Source organism: Fundulus heteroclitus, chromosome 19 (assembly GCF_011125445.2).
Source record: "Fundulus heteroclitus isolate FHET01 chromosome 19, MU-UCD_Fhet_4.1, whole genome shotgun sequence".
NCBI classification, from domain to species: Eukaryota; Metazoa; Chordata; class Actinopteri; order Cyprinodontiformes; family Fundulidae; genus Fundulus; species Fundulus heteroclitus.
Genome location: NC_046379.1, coordinates 16,460,447 through 16,483,028, shown reverse-complemented (window position 1 = coordinate 16,483,028; position 22,582 = coordinate 16,460,447). Strand labels below are relative to the sequence as shown.

The following is a 22,582-nucleotide window of genomic DNA, read 5'->3' as shown; positions in this document are numbered from 1 at the left end:
TGCTATACAGTTGGTATGGGACTTTGGCTCTAACATCCTGTACTTGTGTTTTATCCAAACATGCCTCTGTGCATTATGATAATTATTTGATCTGATCTGTCCAGATTTCATTGTTCCAGATGTGTAGTGGATTGTTCAGAAGAAATTTGACAGATTAATATTTCTTATTGTTTTTGGAGTAGAGAAAATCTCCTGGCAATCCGTTTAAATAACCCATAATTCCGTAGTCTTGTTCAATTTTACTGTCATAGACTAGCATTTAACCAGTGAGCGGGCTACAAGGGTCTGAGATGGAGGTTTCGGGTGTTTTTGTCAGTTCTTCGAGCATTGAATGGTCTGACCTTAAGGTAAATGTACAGGAACACATTTCTTGGCAGGTTGTCTTAAATGTTTTACAGTTTGGAATAATACATTTTTTTAACTGTAGAATGATGAACTTTGAATTGTTTGGAAATGGGCTTTTAATAACCTTGATTTGCAAATGCATATGATATTATTAATTTGCATAACCCAACTATAAGCAAGCTTTTTATTCACCTCAAATTTATGACTTTTCCTTATTATTTTCTACCAAATGTGGAAAAACAATATGTTAAAATCTAAACTGTAGGCAAGGATTAATTTATTGGTCAGCCTGTAGTAATTTGCTAAATTTCTTTTGGCCACTACCAAATGTTTTCCTATATATTTTTAATTTAATGAGTGTAATTGTTGAACTGTAACAGATCTAAAGTGTTTTATAGTAAAAAATTATAAAAGCAAATTTATTCTTCTTAGTTTGTTAAAACATCACCCACCTAATGGGTTTTGGAGAAAGAAAATTTGTGAAACCTTGATGAACTGTAAATAGATCACTTGGCTAAAAGCCAATGTGGCAAAACAAAGACACATCTGATAGAAATCAGCCATCAATTTAAAATAAATTTTCTAAAACCATATTTTTGAGCAATTAAATATTGATAATTGGAAAATGTATAAATCACAACCTGCCTTTTGATTGGTTTTCAAAGCAGATATGTAACTTTAAAGATACAAAAACTTTTAATTTATACTCACTAAAACAGAGAGGCCGTATTAAATGAGTAATCGTTCTAGAGGAACAGTTGATGGGACATATACAAAGGTCAGTATCAAAGGAACAATGGGAATTAGAACCGGAACACAAGTTAAAACATCTACCTGAATACAGTTTAAGTGGTTTTGAATTACAGATTTTGTTCAAAGCGGTCATTCGACATATGGTCAAGTACAGGCTCCACACAAAGCGCTCTTATATCCCTTCATAGGGTGGCGGTTTATTAAGTCTCCAAGCTACTACACCTACTAACCTTTCTATTACTTTCCCCCTCATTCAATTCAATTAAATTCAATTTTATTTGTATAGCGCCAATTCATACAACATGTCATCTAAAGGCAGTTTACAAAGTCAAATTCAATCATATTATACAATTGGATCGGTCACTATATAAATCTAGACTTTATGAACTCAAATTGGAAGTGGAGACTTCGCTATCCCTACTTTGACTTGGGTGGCCATTAGGTTATACATTACTGCACAAATCTAGCATAATAAAAATAATCTCATCTCATCTTTGGAAGCATTCCTCTGCTGCTTTGTGCTCTTTGCTTCCTTTCATGCATTTTGTCTATATTTCTCAATATATTAATGCAACCTTAGAGAGCTACGAGCCTGAACACAACTAAAAAGGAAAAGTTTTTAAAATGATGGTATTTGCTAAGTGCTTAAACATAATGTGATTTCATCAGTTTTAAATCTGATAATGGTGGCCAACATATCCAGCAATAAAGGAATGGATCGTTACAGCCGCCTTTAAAAAAAGGCTTATTCGGGCGTGAGATGTTATTAATTTGTCGATGTCACTCAACTTTCTTTCATCTCTGTTCCTTGTGTTTACTTTAATAATCCTCTTATTAAAATAAAATCCTATGCTCCTTCCTTATAAAACCCCACCATCAACCAGCTTAAACCAGACAGCTCAGGTAAGGAGCTGCTTCTAATGAGTTGATAGAGCTGCCAGAGTTGCTCTTACTTGTCCTCCTGGTGGTTGTCCTCCCCCTCGCTAAGCTCCTCGTCGTCCACCAAGTGGCCGAATGGCTCCGAGGAGATGGACACCATATTGGAGAGGATGAGACGGCTGTCGCTGCTGGCTGTCAACACCAGCTGGTCGTGGCTGTGGTTGTAGCGGACGCTCCACACCCTGGGACAACACATTATTCATCTAGAGTTAGACAGCGCAGCAATGTGGGGGAACACTTTTTTTTTTTCTTTTTACATTTATGCATATGATGAAAATGATTGTGAAGAAAGCCGCGTGTGGGCGTAGAAGCCCTGCAGCAAGCTCTGGATGCTGTGATAGTTTGTTGACTGTATGTTTTGAGAAGACCACACATGCACACTCTCAGCCACCCACACACAGCATGCAGAAAATGCAGCCCTCTCACGCAGCCGTTAAAATAGCTCTGTTTGAGTATTTAAATGCCAGTAATGAGGATTTGGAAGCTTGCGGTCTATATTTGAGCTCGGTTCACATTCGCTGATGATCATAATCAGAAACTCCATAATCCTCACTTTATTTCTTTCTTAGTTTCCTCACCTCCCTTCCATAACTCTCTCCATTTTGTGCCTTCGTTCCCTGAGTTGCTTCCTTTTTTTTCCTTCTTCTTTTTTTGTGCACTCATTCTTTGTGTGTTTGTGTGCCTTTTGTGAGCCAGAGGCACAGCTCAGAGTGCGGTCCCAGTTCCCTCACAGGGAGGGATTGAGGGATAACTGAGGCTGTTGACAGAAAAATCAGCCGCGGCCACGCCGTTCCCTGCGCTCCGCTAATCCGCTTCCCTGCTAAAAAATAGTCCCTAATACCCCCAGCAGCCCCGAGGCCATATCCTGGCTGCGCTCCGACAAATGAGCGCGCACGACAAACACCCACACACAAACGCGGCGCACAGAAGAAGATGTGTGCTCGTACAGGCGAATACAAATGAGAATATGCTTTATAGAAATGTGGGGGGAACGGCACACAAACACATGTGGCCTCACAGATAAAAAGAGAGCTCTGCAAAAAAACACCGATTAGATGATAGTGAACACACCACACACACGTCACCTATCTCCCATCAGAAGACATCCCATCTGCTGCAATCTACAGTTATGGATATGTTTGCTGAGCCTGCCTCTCTTTTGGAGATAATGTCTGCTGCTGTGTGGGGGCGCGCACGTAGACAAAGTGTTGCGAATGCTCCACTGTGCGTGTGCGCGCTGTAGCAGGATCCCGGTTTGGCTCACGCTGATCATCTATTCAGCTCACAGAGGAGACGGTGCGTGTCTCCGACACACAGACACATCTGCAGTTGGCTGTTCGGCTTAGAGCGACGCCTGAAGCCTCAGGAGAAGACAATCCAGGGCTGGACTTACCTCCAGTCCTCAACAACCAAACGGGTGGCAGAGGATTTAATTAGTAATGAGTTTATTACTGTCTTTTATTACATCAGGAGTGGCTGGGGCATTTTATTAGTCATGAGATAAAGCAATTAATGAAACAGGAAACCAATCACAAGCCCAGGGAAAGAGTTATCATTATATTCATTGTTACTGTGGGTGTGCTTTCCCGAAGGTGCCTGAATATCACGCCTCCAAACTGTCGGTCTTTCTTCTGCTTATAATGCAGACACTTTTCTCCACAGCTGGAAAGTTACATTTACCAGAACAGTAAGGGCTAACTTCTTAAAGAATTTGTCAAATCTTAAAGTAAACATTTATACACATTAGTTTTAAAATAAGATGGTAGAGAACAAAACTTAAAGAAATAAATAATAAAAATAAATTAAAACCGCAAGCGGTGATGAGCGGCCCTCGCAGCAAAGCGCCGCTCCGGCCTTGGCCACCGCTGGGATTTGCGCACCGCCGGCCGCCCGCCACCGCAGATGCTGTCACGCATTTTGCCTCGCCCGTCCACTGGGCGATTTACACGAACGTGTTCGGCAGCGCTCCCCCACGACTCACAAAAAATCTGGTGCAGATTCACCACAACGGACCGGTATAGCGCCCGCTTCACAGCAGACGCCGCACCAATCCGCCTGTCGATCTCCCGCTCCATCTTCCCCTCATTCGTGAACAAGACCCCAAGATACTTGAACTTCTCCACTAGAAGCTGGCCCTTGGGACTTTCCTTTTTTAAAAAGCTTACAGTTAGAGTGGCTCATGTTACCCTGAGCTACCTCTATAGTTATGCTGCTATAGGTTTAGGCTACTGCAGGACATCAGGGTCTATTGTTCTTCAATTTTGAATGACTGTTGTAACCCGGGAAGACAGGTCACCCGCTACTACCATCTAATGTAGAACTTCTGTGCTTTTTTGTCTGTCTTGTTGTGTCTCTGCTCTGTCTTCTGTAACCCCCAGTCTGTCGAGGCAGATGACCGTTCATACTGAGCCCGGTTCTGCTGGAGGTTTTTCCTTCCCGTTAATGGGGAGTTTTTTTTCCTGCTGTCGCTTCATGCTTGCTCAGTAGGTAGGATTGCTGCAAAGCCATGGACAATGCAGACGACTCTCCCTGTGGCTCTACGCTTCTTCAAGAGAGAATGCCACTTGTCAAGACTTTGATGCAATGAACTGGTTCCCTTATATAGGAATTTTTTGACCAATGTGTATAATCTGACCCAATCTGTATAATCTGATTGATTTTGACGTTGTAAAGTGCCTTGAGATGACATATTTCATGAATTGTTGCTATATAAATAACATTGAATTGCATCATCTCTTCAGACCAAATAAACTATCACATTTTTTGAGACAGTTATCTCATTTTAAAGATATAATCATCTAACAGTATTACTCTTAGCAAGTTAAAGCTCCATAATAATTTTAGACCAGGTTTTAGTTCCACTCTTTTATTATGCACATCTAGGCTACCTATAAATATAAAGTATGGCATGCCAAAAAACATTTTCAACAAAAGGCAATTTTAGTAATGGCCTTGTGATTTTATATCTAAGCATTAAAAATGATAATATTTCACCAATTTTCACAGCAAGATGGAAATAACGACTATCCAACATTTTAAGATTTTGTAAAAACTTTTTTCCTTTTTTACCTACCTTTTGAAATTAATACTTGTTTCTACTTCTCCAAAATTATACTTCAAGAAAACTATTGTGCTGTCCTGGGGCCATATGCAGCTAGACAGCTAGGACAAAAGTTCCCCACAAAAGCTTCCTTTTCTTGCATTCTCTGAATAACCTTTGTTCCCAAATCTGGCTTTAAACATTCTTTTTGTAAAAAGACGAATATTTTTCCAAGGCAGAAGCGTGTAGAACAAATTCAACTTCAACATTAGCAGTTTCCCTAGCTTCATCGCTGAAAAGCAGCTTTTAACCGGAGCAAAATATGTCAAAGATCTTTTTTTAAGGTGAGAGCACTCACTATCTCACGTAATTCACATAGAGATCTAACAAAGTTGTGATGTCTCACTCTGATTAAATATGAACCCAAAACTTTTCTAACTGTTTTTGCCTTGGATTTCCTCTGACTAAGAATTATTATCTTATTTATGTAATGTATTCACGACATGAATTCCTTGCTGTCTTAACAAAAGGCAGAACAACTATAATGTTACTTTCTATAATTATTACAGGCTCTGCTGAGATGTCAAATTCTGGAGAATGCTTAGACACCCTGACAAACAAATATGGATTAACTTCATTTCATGTGCACTCGTGAACTTGTTTTAGTTGATTTAGTTTTCTTGATGTACTGTAGAGCGTGATGAGGTCTGTTGTGGTATTGTGTGCACTGGATTGAGGGGACAGTTGGTGTTGTTTGTCAAACCCAATCTTCTTAAGCTGCAAATTCAGTAAAGTTACCAGATATATATATATATATATATATATATATATATAAATAAAACGGTTGCAGTTACAGCTCAAACGTCGTAACAACACTTCTAAATCTGAGTCTGACGCACAATTTCAAATACAAACACGAAGCAGTTTGATTTTTGTCCGATGACGAGCGAGCGAGCGAGAGAGAGAGAACTGGTAAAGCAGCACATAGTAACAATAAAGATGAGCGCCATAAAGATGTTATTAATCAGGGAAATCTTTCTGATTGTTTCACAGCGGTTACCTGCAGCGGGTAAACACGCCCACGACAACACACTTAGGCTCCCCGCAGCCCGTTTCTATCGGAATATGCGCCAAAACTGCCTCTTTAAAATGAACTGCACGGTTCAGTCTGCGCCTGTCTGAATTGCAATGTGAAGTTTTACACATCTATGCGTGAGCATAATCAAAAATTCCCCCCAGGAGCAGCGTTTTTTTTTTCCCCAGGACCCGCGGTAACGACAGCGGTGTTCTTACGATGGAGTATTAGGGCCACACATGAAGAGAAAAAATAATTTTGCCATGACGAGATTAAACTGGTGCAGATCAGTTGATGCAGCGATGCATTTGGCCACCGGAGGCAGTGGCGACCCACCAGCTTAAAATCTATGTACTGACATCTTAAAAATGGTCTTATAGCTTAAAAGATCATCCTGTTTTGGTTGGTTTTGTAGCCGAATAGAAGATATGTTCTCAAAGCATTAAATAAGCCTTTTGACTTTTAAAAATGTTGTCTTTTTAAGGTAATTTTAAGTTACTTTTTATTAAATTTATCAATATCCTATGGAAGTCTGGACATATGGCAGCGGCGTTTTAGGTGACTTTGCCACGCCACTACGCCGTCCTGCTCCATCGAATCCAGTTGATTTTGTAGCCGAATAGAAGAGATGTTCTCAAAGCATCAAATAAGCCTTTTGACTTTTAAAAATGTTGTCCTTTTAAGGTAATTTTAAGTTACTTTTTAATAAATTTGTCAATACCCTATGGAAGTCTGGACATATGGCAGCGGCGTTTCAGGTGACTTCGCCACGCCACCATGCCGCACTGCTACATGGAATCCAGTTGGGCCTGGAATCCACAACACAGCAACATGTCTGTGGACACAGTTTCATGTTGATTAGCTCAGAGGGGTAACATAGCGACTGCTAACAATAAAACATGACACTTCCTGTTGTCAGGGGGCGTGGCCTAAGTGATGTCATCATTTGACCATTGGATATTGTAGAAGACGCGATGATGATCAATCACAGAAAGTTTGGTGCCTCTGTGTGTTTCTGTGTAGGAGATATAGCAGTTTTTCCTGTTGTCAGGGGGCGTGGCCTAAGTGATGTCATCATTTGACCATTGGATATTGTAGAAGACCCGATGATGATCAATCACAGAAAGTTTGGTGCCTCTGTGTGTTTCTGTGTAGGACAAATAGCAGTTTTTCCTGTTGTCAGGGGGCGTGGCCTAAGTGATGTCATCATTTGACCATTGGATATTGTAGAAGACCCGATGATGATCAATCACAGAAAGTTTGGTGCCTCTGTGTGTTTCTGTGTAGGAGATAAAACAGTTTTTTCCTGTTGTCAGGGGGCGTGGCCTAAGTGATGTCATCATTTGACCATTGGATACTGTAGAAGACCCGATGATGATCAATCACAGAAAGTTTGGTGCCTCTGTGTGTTTCTGTGTAGGAGATATAACAGTTTTATGTTTTGTGGCGAGTAGGTGAACTTTGACCCCTGCTAACGCCCCTTCAACATGCTCAAAAACTCACCGTTTTGATAACTTTTAATTGGCCATGCCTTATGATCAGACTGACCGAGTTTCAAGCCGCTCGCTCGAAATCCCTAGGACGAGTTCGATCAAATACCAATGCTGTAAACGTCAAAAATGAGGTAAAATTACGACCTTCAATCTAAAATGGCCGACTTCCTGTGATATTTGCACTATGACGTTAATTGTAAATTCTGAGCGTCTTGCTTAGATCTACAACTGTACAAAATTTCATTACTCTACGATGAAGTAAGTGAATAGCTAAGGGTCCTTTGAAAATTTCTAGGTGGCGCCGTTGAGGCATTTTTCTTTAGATTTTTGTGACGACCTTAAAATACAAAATTTTTAAACAGTCACCATGCATCTGCAAAGTTTGGTGAGTTTTTGAATATGATAAAGCCCCCAAAAAGGCCCCTCTTTAGGGGGGCAGAATAAAAATAATAATAATTAAAACCGCAAGCGGTGATGAGCGGCCCTCGCAGCAAAGCGCCGCTCTGGCCTATTGGCCACCGCTGGGATTTGCGCACCGCCGGCCGCCCGCCACCGCAGATGCTGTCACGCATGTTGCCCGCCCGTCCACTGGGTGATTCACACGAACGTGTTCGGCAGCGCTCCCCTACGACTCACAAAAAATCTGGTGCAGATCGCTCAATGCAGCGAGGAGATACAGCCGTTGAATAATGATAATGCATTTGGCCATCGGACCGGACTAAATCGTTCGGCGGGCCGATTGGCCACCGCCGAACGATTAAATATGAACCCAAAAGTTTCTAACTGTTTTTACCATGGATTTCCTCTGACTAATAATTAATTTATATCTTATTTGTGTAATGTATTCACAACATGAATTCCTTGCTGTCTTAACAAAAGGCAGAACAACTATAACGTTACTTTCTATAATTATTGTCCTGCTCACTAAAGTTTGTTATGGATTCCTGTTGGGGGGTGGATAAGGATGCATCCAAATGAGTTTTAAGCAGCTTGGCCCAAAACTGTGGAATTCAGAGCCAAACGTATGACAGCAGCGTTTGAGGTGAATATGCCACGCCGCCACGCCCCCCTGCTCCATCGAATCCAGTTGGGCCTGAAATCCACAACACATCAACATGTGTTCTGTCTGTGGACACAGTTTCATGTTGATTAGCTTAAAGGGGTATCATAGCGACCGCTTACAACAAAACATGACACTTCCTGTTGTCAGGGGGCGTGGCCTAAGCAAGGTCATCATTTGACCATTGGATATTGTAGAAGACCCGATGATGATCAATCACAGAAAGTTTGGTGCCTCTGTGTGTTTCTGTGTAGGAGATATAACAGTTTTATGTTTTGTGGCGAGTAGGTGAACTTTGACCCCTGCTAACGCCCCTTCAACATGCTCAAAAACTCACCGTTTTGATAACTTTTAATTGGCCATGCCTTATGATCAGACTGACCGAGTTTCAAGCCGCTCGCTCGAAATCCCTAGGAGGAGTTCGATCAAGTACCAATGCTGTAAACGTCAAAATTGAGGTCAAAATCAGACATTCAATCTAAAATGGCCGACTTCCTGTGATATTTTCACTATGACATTAATTGTAAATTCTGAGCGTCTTGGTGAGCTCTACCACTGTACCAAATTTCATGTCTCTACGATGAAGTAAGTGAATAGCAAAGGGTCTTTTGAAAATTGCTAGGTGGCGCCGTTGAGGCATTTTTGTTTTGATTTTTGTGACGACCTTAAAATACAAAATTTTTAAACAGTCTTCTTGCATCCGCCAAGTTTGGTGAGTTTTTGAGTATGATAAAGCCCCCAAAAAGGCCCCTCTTTGGGGTGGCAGATTAATAATAATAATAATTAAAGCCGCAAGCGGCGATGAGCGGCCCTCGCAGCCAAGCACCGCTGGGGTACGCGCACCGCCTGCCGCCAGCCACCGCAGAAAATGTCACGCATTTTACACGCACGTCCACCGGGCAATTCACACGAACCCGTTCGGCAGTGAAATCAGTTGCAGATCGGTTGATGCAGCAAGGAGATACAGCCGTTGAATAATGATATTGCATTTGGCCACCGGGCCGGACCAAATCGTTTGGCGGGCCGTACGTTTGACACCCCTGGTTTAAACATTACTTTACTGGTTGAAATGCAGTTCAAAGTCTTCAGCTGATCCAAAATGCTGCAGCAAGAGTTATGGAGATAGTTTCCTGCCAAAAGGTTGTAAACAGAAAAGGTGTTGCACACAAATAAAACTTGTTTTGCACACAAAAAGATGTGTTTCACACAAAAGAAATTGTTTTGCAAACTGTCCGCCAACCTTGCACTCAAAATATCATTTATAAGTTTTCCTCCAGTACAAAATGGTCTCTGCACACACAAAACAGCCTCTGCTCGACTAAGAAACAATCCCACCCACGCTGCGGTAAATTTGTGCCAAAAGTCACGTGATGCATTAAGAGTTGTTGTTCAGACTTCCCGACATTGAGAAGAATTCAGTTATCTCTAAACTATTGGGCTAATTTACTAAATGATTGCATTATTAGGTGCTGTAGAATGGATTGAGGAGGTGAGACCATTAAGAGCTGTCATATGTTCAGATTCAAGTTCATCATTGATCAGTTTAAAAAGAAATCATTCAGAAAGCCGTCCAGATATCTTATTAGTAATTCAACAAATATTATATCATATTCAGATGATGGGGTTATCAGCTGTGTTTCTTTGGGTTCCTGCACATATAGGAATGAAAGGTAATTAAATGGCTGATAAGAAAGCTAAAGAGTCGATAAATAAAAGTAAGAGTGATTAAGAATAGACATGGGTAAATCAGAGGTTCAAAGTATTATGCTGCCATCTTGTGGTCAAAAATAATACCCGTTTTTATGACAAAATGACATCTTTGATGAAAATTAATTGACTTTTACATTCCTGCAGTGAAAAAGAAGGTTCATAATAAGTCATTTGGTTGGACAATTATTCAGAAAGCAAGAGAATTAGGATTAAATCATTGAAATATTAGTCCAACAGTACCATTATCAATAACACCACCATGGATCTTACCTGAATCAATAGTAGATTTAACAATATTGGAAAAGAAAAATAGAGATAAAATGTATATATGTAATTCTTTAATAGTGGAGGAATATATAGAACAGTTTTATAATTATGTAAAAATGTATACGGATGAATCAAAAAAATCAATTAGGACAAACTGGAGTAGGTGTAATAATTCCAGAGTTTGAACTGCATATAGGGAAGAAATTAAATGAAGGAATATCTGTTTATACGGCAGAAATGATTGCATTATTAGGTGCTGTAGAATGGATTGAGGAAGTGAGACCATTAAGAGCTGTCATATGTTCAGATTCAAGTTCATCATTGATCAGTTTAAAAAGAAATCATTCAGAAAGCCGTCCAGATATCTTATTAGTAATTCAACAAATATATCATATTCAGATGATGGGGTTATCAGCTGTGTTTCTTTGGGTTCCTGCACATATAGGAATGAAAGGTAATTAAATGGCTGATAAGAAAGCTAAAGAGTCGATAAATAAAAGTAAGAGTGATTAAGAATAGACATGGGTAAATCAGAGGTTCAAAGTATTATGCTGCCATCTTGTGGTCAAAAATAATACCCGTTTTTATGACAAAATGACATCTTTGATGATAATTAATTGACTTTCTTTAGGGTTTACACAATTGGTCCAAGAGACTTTTTTGTAGGGACTGAGAAGTTACATCTGCTTACCAAGTTTCATAATTCTCAGACAAAGCATGGCTTGGGGCTTACTGATTTAATGCGTTTTTAATGGTTTTCCACAAACCTGATTTTTGCAATGTGACAGCTCAGGCAAATATGCATATTTCATAAAACCTTTGATAACTTTTAACCCTCAAGGTCTCATCTCCACGCTGAAAAAATTTGAAAGTGATAGCTTAAAATGCCTAGGACTAGTTCGTTAAAGTTTGAGGCAAAAACCGTCAATATTTTACCCTTTGACCCAAAATGGCAGGCTTCCTGTGGGTTTTAGAGCATACCCACAATAGACTTTTTTTCATAACTTTAAGAAAGCTACCTAGGTAAAAAATTTCAGCTTTCTACGTGTTACGGTTTGGCCCAACTCACTCTAGTTGGCGCTGTTGAGCGGGTTTGCCACGCCCGCTTTCAATTACACTAAAATCATGCGATTTCTCACGGGGGACAATTTTGGGCAAAGTTTGGTGAGTTTTCATGCATGTTTAGGCCTCCAAAAAGCCGTTTCAAAAGTCCCAAGAATAAATAATAATAATAATAATAATAATAATAATAATAATAAAATCTGCAGTTACAATAGGCCTTCGCAGCGCTTAGCTGCTCGGGCCTAATAATTAAACAACACAGATACAATAGGCCTTCGCAGCGCTTCGCTGCTCGGGCCTAATTAAAGCCGCAAGCGGCATCGAGCGGCCCTCGCAGCCAAGCGCCGCTCCGGCCTTGGTCACCGCTGGGATTTGCGCACCGCTGGCCGCCCGCCAGGATCTCGTTCATGTTGATTAGCTCAGAGGGGTAACATAGCGACTGCTAACAATAAAACATGACACTTCCTGTTGTCAGGGGGCGTGGTCTAAGTGATGTCATCATTTGACCATTGGATATTGTAGAAGACCCGATGATGATCAATCAGAAAGTTTGGTGCCTCTGTGTGTTTCTGTGTAGGAGATATAGCAGTTTTTCCTGTTGTCAGGGGGCGTGGCCTAAGTGATGTCATCATTTGACCATTGGATATTGTAGAAGACCCAATGATGATCAATCACAGAAAGTTTGGTGCCTCTGTGTGTTTCTGTGTAGGAGATATAACAGTTTTTCCTGTTTTCAGGGGGCGTGGCCTAAGTGATGTCATCATTTGACCATTGGATATTGTAGAAGACCTGATGATGATCAATCACAGAAAGTTTGGTGCCTCTGTGTGTTTCTGTGTAGGAGATATAACAGTTTTTCCTGTTGTCAGGGGGCGTGGCCTAAGTGATGTCATCATTTGACCATTGGATATTGTAGAAGACCCGATGATGAACAATCACAGAAAGTTTGGTGCCTCTGTGTGTTTCTGTGTGGGAGATATAACAGTTTTATGTTTTGTGGCGAGTAGGTGAACTTTGACCCCTGCTAACGCCCCTTCAAAATGCTCAAAAACTCACCGTTTTGATAACTTTTAATTGGCCATGCCTTATGATCAGACTGACCGAGTTTTAAGCCGCTCGCTCGAAATCCCTAGGACGAGTTCGATCAAATACCAATGCTGTAAACGTCAAAAATGAGGTCAAATTACGACTTTCAATCTAAAATGGCCGACTTCCTGTGATATTTGCACTATGATGTTAATTGTAAATTCTGAGCGTCTTGCTTAGATCTACAACTGTACAAAATTTCATTACTCTACGATGAAGTAAGTGAATAGCAAAGGGTCCTTTGAAAATTTCTAGGTGGCGCCGTTGAGGCATTTTTCTTTTGATTTTTGTGACGACCTTAAAATCCAAAATTTTTAAACAGTCTTCTTGCATCCGCCAAGTTTGGTGAGTTTTTGAAAATGGTAAGGCCCCCAAAAAGGCCCCTCTTTAGGGGGGCAGAATAATAATAATTAAAACCGCAAGCGGTGATGAGCGGCCCTCGCAGCAAAGCGCCGCTCTGGCCTATTGGCCACCGCTGGGATTTGCGCACCGCCGCCCGCCCGCCACCGCAGATGCTGTCACGCATTTTGCCCGCCCGTCCACTGGGCGATTCACACGAACGTGTTCGGCAGCGCTCCCCCATGACTCAAAAAAAATCTGGTGCAGATCGCGCAATGCAGCGAGGAGATACAGCCGTTGAATAATGAAAATGCATTTGGCCATCGGACCGGACTAAATCGTTCGGTGGGCTGAATTCGGCCCGCGGGCCGTAGCTTTGACACCCCTGGTTTAAACATTAGTATACCAATTTAATCAAAGGTATCTTACTAGCTGTTAATCCAGTTTACTGTGAAAAGTTAACAAAACCATTTTAGTTTTTTAAAGTTACTTGCTATTTCATGTGTCTAAGGGTTTTGTTTCTTGCATTAAGACAGCTTTTATGAAAGTTTAACATCTAAATTGGTGGATACACACCCAAAAGTAATGTAAAAGTAACACTTTAGCAATTGGACTACTGCCAAAGGAACACTTTAGCAATATCGCGGGGGTAGCAGCTTTATAAAGGAGGCCCAGACATTCCTCTCCCCAGCCACTTGGGCCAGCTCCTCCGGGGGAATCCCAAGGCGTTTGCAGGCCAGCCGAGAGACATAGTCCCTCCTGCATGTCCTGGGTCTCCCTCTGGGCCTCCTCCTGGTGGGACGTGCCCGGAACACCTCACCAGGGAGGCGTCCAGGAGGCATCCTAACCAGATGCACAAGCCACCTCAACTGGCTCCTCTCGACGTGAAGAAGCAGTGGCTCTACTCTAAGTCCTCCCCAGATGACTGAGCTCCTCACCTTATCTCTAAGGGAGAGCTCACACACACTATGGAGAAAACTCATTTCGGGATCTTGTATCCGGGATCTCGTTCTTTCGGTCACGACCCAAAGCTCGTGACCATAGATGAGGGTAGGATTGTAGATCGACCGGTAAATCGAGAGCTTCGCCTTTTGGCTCAGCTCTCTCTTCACCACAACGGACCGGTACAGCGCCCGCTTCACAGCAGACGCTGCACCAATCCGCCTGTCGATCTCCCGCTCCATCTTCCCCTCATTCGTTAACAAGACCCCAAGATACTTGAACTTCTCCACTAGAAGCTGGCTCTTTGGACTTTCCTTTTTTAAAAAGCTTATAGTTAGAGTGGCTCATGTTACCCTGAGCTACCTCTATAGTTATGCTGCTATACGTTTAGGCTACTGCAGGACATCAGGGTCTATTGTTCTTCAATTTTGAATGACTGTTGTCATTTCAGCTTTTAACTTTTTGATTTTCCTATTTTCTTCATAGTAGGTACACCTGGTCTGGCGTTCTGTTAGCTGTGGCATCATCCAGGGAAGACACATCACCCGCTACTACCATCTAATGTAGAACTTCTGTGCTTTTTTGTCTCTCTTGTTGTGTCTCTGCTCTGTCTTCTGTAACCCCAGTCGGTCGAGGCAGATGACCGTTCATACTGAGCCCGGTTCTGCTGGAGGTTTTCCTTCCCGTTAATGGGGAGTTTTTTTCCCGCTGTTGCTTCATGCTTGCTCAGTAGGTAGGATTGCTGCAAAGCCATGTACAATGCAGACGACTCTCCCTGTAGCTCTACGCTTCTTCAAGAGAGAATGCTACTTGTCAAGACTTTGATGCAATGAACTGGTTCCCTTTTTTGACCAATGTGTATAATCTGACCCAATCTGTATAATCTGATTGATTTTGACTTTGTAAAGTGCCTTGAGATGATATATTTCATGAATTGGCGCTATATAAATAACATTTAATTGAATCATCTCTTTAGACCAAGTAAACTATCACATTTTATGAGACAGTTATCTCATTTTAAAGATATAATCATCTAACGTTATTACTCTTAGCAAGTTAAAGCTCCATAAAAATTTTAGACCAGCTTTTAGTTCCACTCTTTTATTATGCACATCTAGGCTACCTATAAATATAAAGTATGGCATGCCAAAAAACATTTTCAAGAAACGGCAATTTTAGTAATTGCCTTGCAATTTTATATCTAAGCATTAAAAATGATAATATTTCACCAATTTTCACAGCAAGATGGAAATAACAACTATCCAACATTTTAAGATTTTGTAAAAACTTTTTTCCTCTTTTACCTACCTTTTGAAATTAATACTTGTTTCTACTTCTCCAAAATTATACTTCAAGAAAACTATTGTGCTGTCCTGGGGCCATATGCAGCTAGACAGCTAGGACAAAAGTTCCCCACACAAAGCTTCCTTTTCTTGCGTTGTCTGAATAACCTTTATCCACAAATCTGGCTTTAAACATTCTTTTTGTAAAAAGACGAATATTTTCCAAGGCAGAAGCGTGTAGAACAAATTCAACTTCAACATTAGCAGTTTCCCTAGCTTCATCGCTGAAAAGCAGCTTTTCCCAGAGCAAAATACGTCAAAGATCTTTTATTTAAGGTGAGAGCACTCACTATCTCACGTAATTCACATAGAGATCTAACAAAGTTGTGATGTCTCACTCTGATTAAATATGAACCCAAAACGTTTCTAACTGTTTTTACCATGGATTTCCTCTGACTAATAATTAATTTATATCTTATTTATGTAATGTATTCACGACATGAATTCCTTGCTGTCTTAACAAAAGGCAGAACAACTATAACGTTACTTTCTATAATTATTACAGGTCCTGCTGAGATGTCAAATTCTGGAGAGTGCTTAGACACCCTGACACACAAATATGGATTAACTTAATTTCATGTGCACTCGTGAACTTGTTTTAGTTGATTTAGTTTTCTTGATGTACTGTAAAGCGTGATGAGGTCTGTTGTGGTATTGTGTGCACTGGATTGAGGGGACAGTTGGTGTTGTCTGTCAAACCCAATCTTCTTAAGCTGCAAATTCAGTAAAGTTACAAGTTTTCTTGCAACCTCTCATATGGAACTAGTCTAAAAAATAAATAAACTGATAATTAGAAGATCAGTTTGTACATCCACACCAACTCTAGAACCAAAGCCGTATTCAGCTGGAACTTATCCTGACAAAATGTCCCAATTCAGCCAAATAAACTCCAAAAGCTTAGAGGAGATCATTCAGCAGCTAAGTTCCTCCTCATGCTGTTTTGATGCTCTACCCACAGTTTTCCTTAAGAAAGTTTTGCCTGTCATAGCGTCTGATTTGACTCAGATAATAAACACATCCCTTCTGTCAGGTGTTTTCCCTAAAAACAGCAATTATCAAACCACTGTTAAAAAAGAACAATTTAGACAAACTACTACTCCAGAACTACAGACCCATCTCAAACCTCCCCTTTATCAGTAAGATTATTGAAAAAGCTGTGTTTCAACAATTAAACACCTTCTTAACAACGACCAGCCGCTTTGACGTTTTCCAGTCTGGCTTCCGTGCTCACCACAGTACAGAGACCGCCCTTATCAAGGTGTTTGATGACATCCATAGAAATACAGACTGTGGAAGAACCACAGTGCTGGTTCTGTTGGACCTCAGTGCAGCATTTGATACTGTTGATCACTCCATTCTGTTAGAGCGCCTGGAGAACTGGGTCGGCCTCTGTGGTACAGCTCTCCACTGGTTTAAATCCTACTTAAAGGACAGGGACTTTTTTGTATCAGTAGGTAACTTTACATCGAAGATTACAAAAATCACATGTGGGGTTCCCCAAGGGTCCATCTTGGGTCCCCTCCTATTCAATATCTACATGCTCCTCTAGCTCAGATCATAAGAAACAACAACATCAGCTACCATAACTATGCAGACGACACACAGCTCTACATCACCATGTCACCAGGTGACTATGAACCAGTTCAAGCACTGAGTAAATGCCTAGAAGAAATCAATACGTGGATGTGCCAAAATTTTCTTCAGTTGAATAAAAACGAAACAGAAGTAATAATATTTGGACCAATAGAGGAGAGATCAAAAGTTAACACACAGCTTCAGTCGCTTCAGCTAGGAACCACTGATCAGGCCCGAAATCTTGGAGTAGTAATGGTCTCAGACCTGAACCTCCAAAAGCATCTAAAGAAAGTTACAAGGTCAGCTTTCTATCACCTGAAAAACATTTCCAGGATTAAAGGACTAATGTCTCAGCAGGATCTGGAAAAACTAATCCATGCGTTTATATTTGCAACGGTGCAACGGTGTTTTCACAGGCCTGCCTAAAAAGTGGATCAGACAGCTGCAGCTGATCCAGAACGCTCCTGCCCGCGTCCTCACTAAGACTAAGAAAGTACAGCACATCACCCCAGTTCTAAAGTCCTTCCATGGCTCCCTGTATATCAGAGAATAGACTTTAAAAACTTCTGTTCGTCTATAAATCCCTGAATGGCTTAGCACCTAAATACATCAGACTTGTTATCAGTGTATTAACCATCCAGACCATTAAGGTCTTCTGGCTCTAGCCTACTCTGCATACCTAGAACCAGAACTAAACAAGGAGAAGCAGCATTTAGTTCCTATGCTCCACTCATCTGGAACAAACTTCCAGAAAATTGTAAAGGGGCGTAAAGCCTGAGTTCCTTTAAATCAGGATTAAAAACACATTTGTTTAGGATTACCTTCAACTGTTCTAGTTAACTGAATCACCACTTTTTTGTTCTTTTTTCTATCTACATTTTATTCCTACCTACTTGCTTTTATTCTGTTTTATTTTGCTATATTTTAATCATGTAAAGCACTTTGCATTGTCTTTGTACTGAATTGTGCTATATAAATAAATTTGCCTTGCCTTGCCTTACTGAACAAGACAACTTGGTTTGTGGTTTATTTGTGGTCTCTTGCTGCCACCTGGTGGACAGGTTTGAGCAAATAATGCTGTCAAAAGATTAAAAATATATGGTTTGATGTGACTTCCCCACGCCACCACGCCGCCCTGCTCCATGGAATCCACTTGGGGCTGGAATCCACAGCACACCAATATGTCTTCTGTCTCTTGACACAGTTTCATGTTGATTAGCTCAGAGGGGTAACATAGCGACCGCTTACAACAAAACATGACACTTCCTGTTGTCAGGGGGCGTGGCCTAAGCAATGTCATCATTTGACCATTGGATATTAAAGAAGACCTAGTGGTGATCAACTACTGAAAGTTTGGTGGCTCTGTGAGTTTTTGTGTATGAAATATAACAGTTTTGTGTTTCATGGCGAGTTGGTGAACTTTGACCCCTGCCAACGCCCCTTCAGCATGCTCAAAAACTCACCGTTTTGATAACTTTTAATTGGCCATGCCTTATGATCAGACTGACCGAGTTTCAAGCCGCTCGCTCAAAATCCCTAGGAGGAGTTCGATCAAATACCAATGCTGTAAACGTCAAAAATCGGGTCAAAATCAGACCTTCAATCTAAAATGGCCGACTTCCTGTGATATTTGCACTATGACATTAATTGTAAATTCTGAGCGTCTTGGTGAGCTCTAACACTGTACCAAATCTCATGTCTCTACGACGAAGTAAGTGAATAGCAAAGGGTCCTTTGAAAATTGCTAGGTGGCGCCGTTGAGGCATTTTTCTTTAGATTTTTGTGACGACCTTAAAATACAAAATTTTTAAACAGTCCCCATGCATCTGCAAAGTTTGGTGAGTTTTTGAGTATGATAAAGCCCCCAAAAAGGCCCCTCTTTAGGGGGGCAGAATAAAAATAATAATAATTAAAACCGCAAGCGGTGATGAGCGGCCCTCGCAGCAAAGCGCCGCTCTGGCCTATTGGCCACCGCTGGGATTTGTGCACCGCCGGCCGCCCGCCACCGCAGATGCTGTCACGCATTTTGCCCGCCCGTCCACTGGGCGATTCACACGAACGTGTTTCAGCAGCGCTCCCCCACGACTCACAAAAAATCTGGTGTAGATCGCTCCATGCAGCGAGGAGATACAGCCGTTGAATAATGATAATGCATTTGGCCATCGGACCGGACTAAATCGTTCGGCGGGCTGAATTCGGCCCACGGGCCGTAGCTTTGACACCCCTGGTTTAAACATTAGTATACCAATTTAATCAAAGGTATCTTACTAGCTGTTAATCCAGCTTAATGTGAAAAGTTAACAAAACCTTTTTAGTTATTTAAAGTTAATTATTTCATGTGTTTAAGGGTTTCATTTCTTGCATTAAGACAGCTTTTATGAAAGTTTGACAGTTAAATTGGTGGATACACACCCAAAAGTAATAATGTAAAAGTAACACTTTAGCAATTGGAATATTGCTAAAGTAACACGTTAGCAATATTCCACATGTGTATGTTGTGTACAAACTTTAGTAATTTCTAACAGACCACTTCACTCTCAGAAAGCAGGTCTGCTGGTGGTTCCTAAAGTCTGTAAAACCAGAATGGTAGGCAGATCCTTTAGCTATCATGCTCCTCTCCAGTGGAACCAACTCCCAGTTTTGGTCCGTGACGCAGACACCCTGTCTACTTTTAAGACTAATCCTAAAACTTTCCTTTTTCCATCCATCCATCGTCTTCCGCTTATCCGGGGTCAGGTCGCGGGTGTAGCAGCTTCAAGAGGGAGGCCCAGACCTTCCTCTCCCCAGCCACTTGGGCCACCTCCTCCGGGGGAATCCCAAAGCGTTCCCAGGCCAGCAGAGTCTCTCCAGCGTGTCCTGGGTCTTCCCCTGGGCCTCCTCCCAGGGGGACATGCCCAGAAAACCTCACCAGGGATGCGTCCAGGAGGCATCCTAACCAGATGCCCGAGCCACCTCAACTGGCTCGTCTCAATGTGAAGGAGCAGCGGCTGTACTCTGAGTCCTCCCCGGATGACTGAGCTCCTCACCCTATGTCTAAGGGAGAGCCCAGACACACTATGGAGAAAACTCATTTTGGCCGCTTGTATCCGGGATCTCGTTCTTTCGGTCACGACCCAAAGCTCGTGACCATCGATGAGGGTACGAACATAGATCGACTGGTAAATCGAGAGCTTGGCCTTTTGGCTCAGCTCTCTCTTCACCACAACGGATCGGTACAGTGCCCGCTTCACAGCAGACGTCGCACCAATCCGCCTGTCGATCTCCCGCTCCATCTTCTCCTCATTCGTGAACAAGACCCCAAGATACTTGAACTCCTCCACTAGAAGCTGGCTCTTGGGACTTTCCTTTTTGACAAAGCTTATAGTTAGAGTGGTTCATGTTACCTTGAGCTACCTCTATAGTTATGCTGCTATAGGCTTAGGCTGCTGGAGGACATCAGGGTCTATTGTTCTTCAATTTTGCATGACTGTTGTGATTTCAACTTTTAACTTTTTGTTTTTTCTATTTTTTCTTCATAGTAGGTACACCTGGTCTGGCGTTCTGTTAGCTGTGACATCATTCAGGGAAGACAGATCACCTGTTATTACCATCTAATGTAAAACAGATTACTGGATCAATGTGTGCTTCTGTGCTTTTTTGTCTGTCTTGTTGTGTCTCTTCTCTCCCTTTTGTAACCCCCAGTCGGTCAAGGCAGATTATGGTGGTGGTGGTGGTGGTTGTAATCAGTGACGTGTGGTAGGGTTCATAGCTGGTGAGGTACTGACGTCATCAGAGTCAGATTTACAAATATATACACTCTACAGAGTAGACTCGTTGCAAAGTGCTGAAGGAGACTGATTGAGCCAAATTAATTCACCAAGAGACATGGAAAAATATTGATTATTTGATGAAAAAATAAAAATAAATTATTTGTCATTTGACTGTAACAGTTTATGAGTTATGATGGATTTCTGCATTTGTAACACATTCTAAAACTATAACCCACATTACGCACATTTTATCACAAAAACAAAACATGAATAAGTATCGCTGTCTTACCTCTACTTATAATTTAAGTCCCTGCGGCGCTCTTTCTGAACAAAAATATCATCATTTTCCGGTAAAAGTTCTCTTTATCTTCTTCAGTTTTAAAAGTCTCTCAGTCTCAGTGGAGCTCACTGCCAGGGAGGAAAGCCTTCCCTTATCAGTCCTGTTCCAGCTCTATGTTTAGAGTCTTTTTAGTGCTTTACTTGTTTAGCAAAACTCGCTAATAATACATCCATAACTTGTTTTGACTCTACTATTTGGGGATCACGAGCGGTGCACCTTGAGCGCCCCCTGCCTAGCGGCCAAGGAACTGCCGACCTCACCTACAACCAGTTCTTTGCTGTTTATGATCAGCCAGCACCACGAAAACATGTTATCTGCACACAGTTTGATGACCAAAACACAATTCGTAATCCACATATATTAAATTGTGGAAAATCTGTTCATAACTGTTTGAACAATTGAATTTATGATCTAGAGACAGGAAGATGCATTCACAGAATGGAAGTCAGCGCAGTTAACATGGGATTGCACAATCCCAGGGGAGGCCAAGCTTGCTGCGGCCTCACCGGCTTCGCTATGAAGCGCCACCAAGGATTTACATGAAAAATAGCAAAAAGTCTGCGATTTTAAAGAAAATATGATCAAAAATTAGGAAATTAGATAAATAAAATACTTATTACAAATGACTGAGTAAATCAAAATTTATATTATGTTATTATATATTTTCTTTCTTTCCATGATAAGTGAGGCCTTTCTCTGGTTCATTTTGTCATTGGCATCCTTTTTTACACAGTGAGTGCACATTAGTCCAATGTTACCCTACAGTATCTGGAAGACTAAATAGATCTGATGAGCAACTTACAATAACTTCTTATAATGATGTAACGTGATAATATGTGTGATTGACCCTGACACCTCTCTTTCTCTCTCTCTCTCTCTGATCTAAGAATAGTTGCTGTGCTGTGATGGAGTTTACATTTTACCGTGTTAATAAATTAAGATTTTAGAAGTATTTTAAGTGTCCACTCTCACTAATTTCCATTAACCTGACCTCAAGGTATTGTACAGTTGGTATACACATTCAGTACACAACAAAATGTGGTGGGCCAGTCTAATCCAAAATGCCAGGGCCGATTTTTTTGTCCCAGTACACCCCTGATGACATGTTTCATGATTTGGCGCTATATAAATAAAAACTGAAATGTATTGAACAAGAGTAAGTTTGTCAGTTTTCAAGCAGGATTTGTATATCTGTTCAACTTAAATATATAAGGAAACCAAAGAGTTAAGATCAGTTACTTACCAAGAAAAATTCCTTTGGGGTTTATTTGTGGTCTCTTGCTGCCCCCTGCTGGACAAGTTTGATCAAATATGATCAAACTTGATGATGATGGTATTTGATACCATGTCAACATGGTGTCAAAATTCAGATTTCAATCTAAAATGGCTTACTTCCTGTGATACTTGCACTATGACATTAATTGTAAATTCTGAGCGTCTTGCTGAGATCTACAACTGTACAAA

The 22,582-nt window shown here is 41.1% G+C and overlaps 1 protein-coding gene across 3 annotated transcripts in view; it reads right to left on the bottom strand.

Annotated features, from left to right (window-relative positions):
• The window catches only part of eipr1 (EARP complex and GARP complex interacting protein 1), a 123,187-nt gene that overhangs the window by 3,031 nt on the left and 97,574 nt on the right, over positions 1–22,582 (bottom strand). For all 3 annotated transcript variants that reach the window (XM_021316160.2, XM_012862050.3, XM_036151146.1), the window contains exon 9: positions 2,052–2,219. In XM_021316160.2, the coding sequence (XP_021171835.2) occupies positions 2,052–2,219 (168 nt within the window). The remainder of the gene's footprint in view (positions 1–2,051; positions 2,220–22,582) is intronic.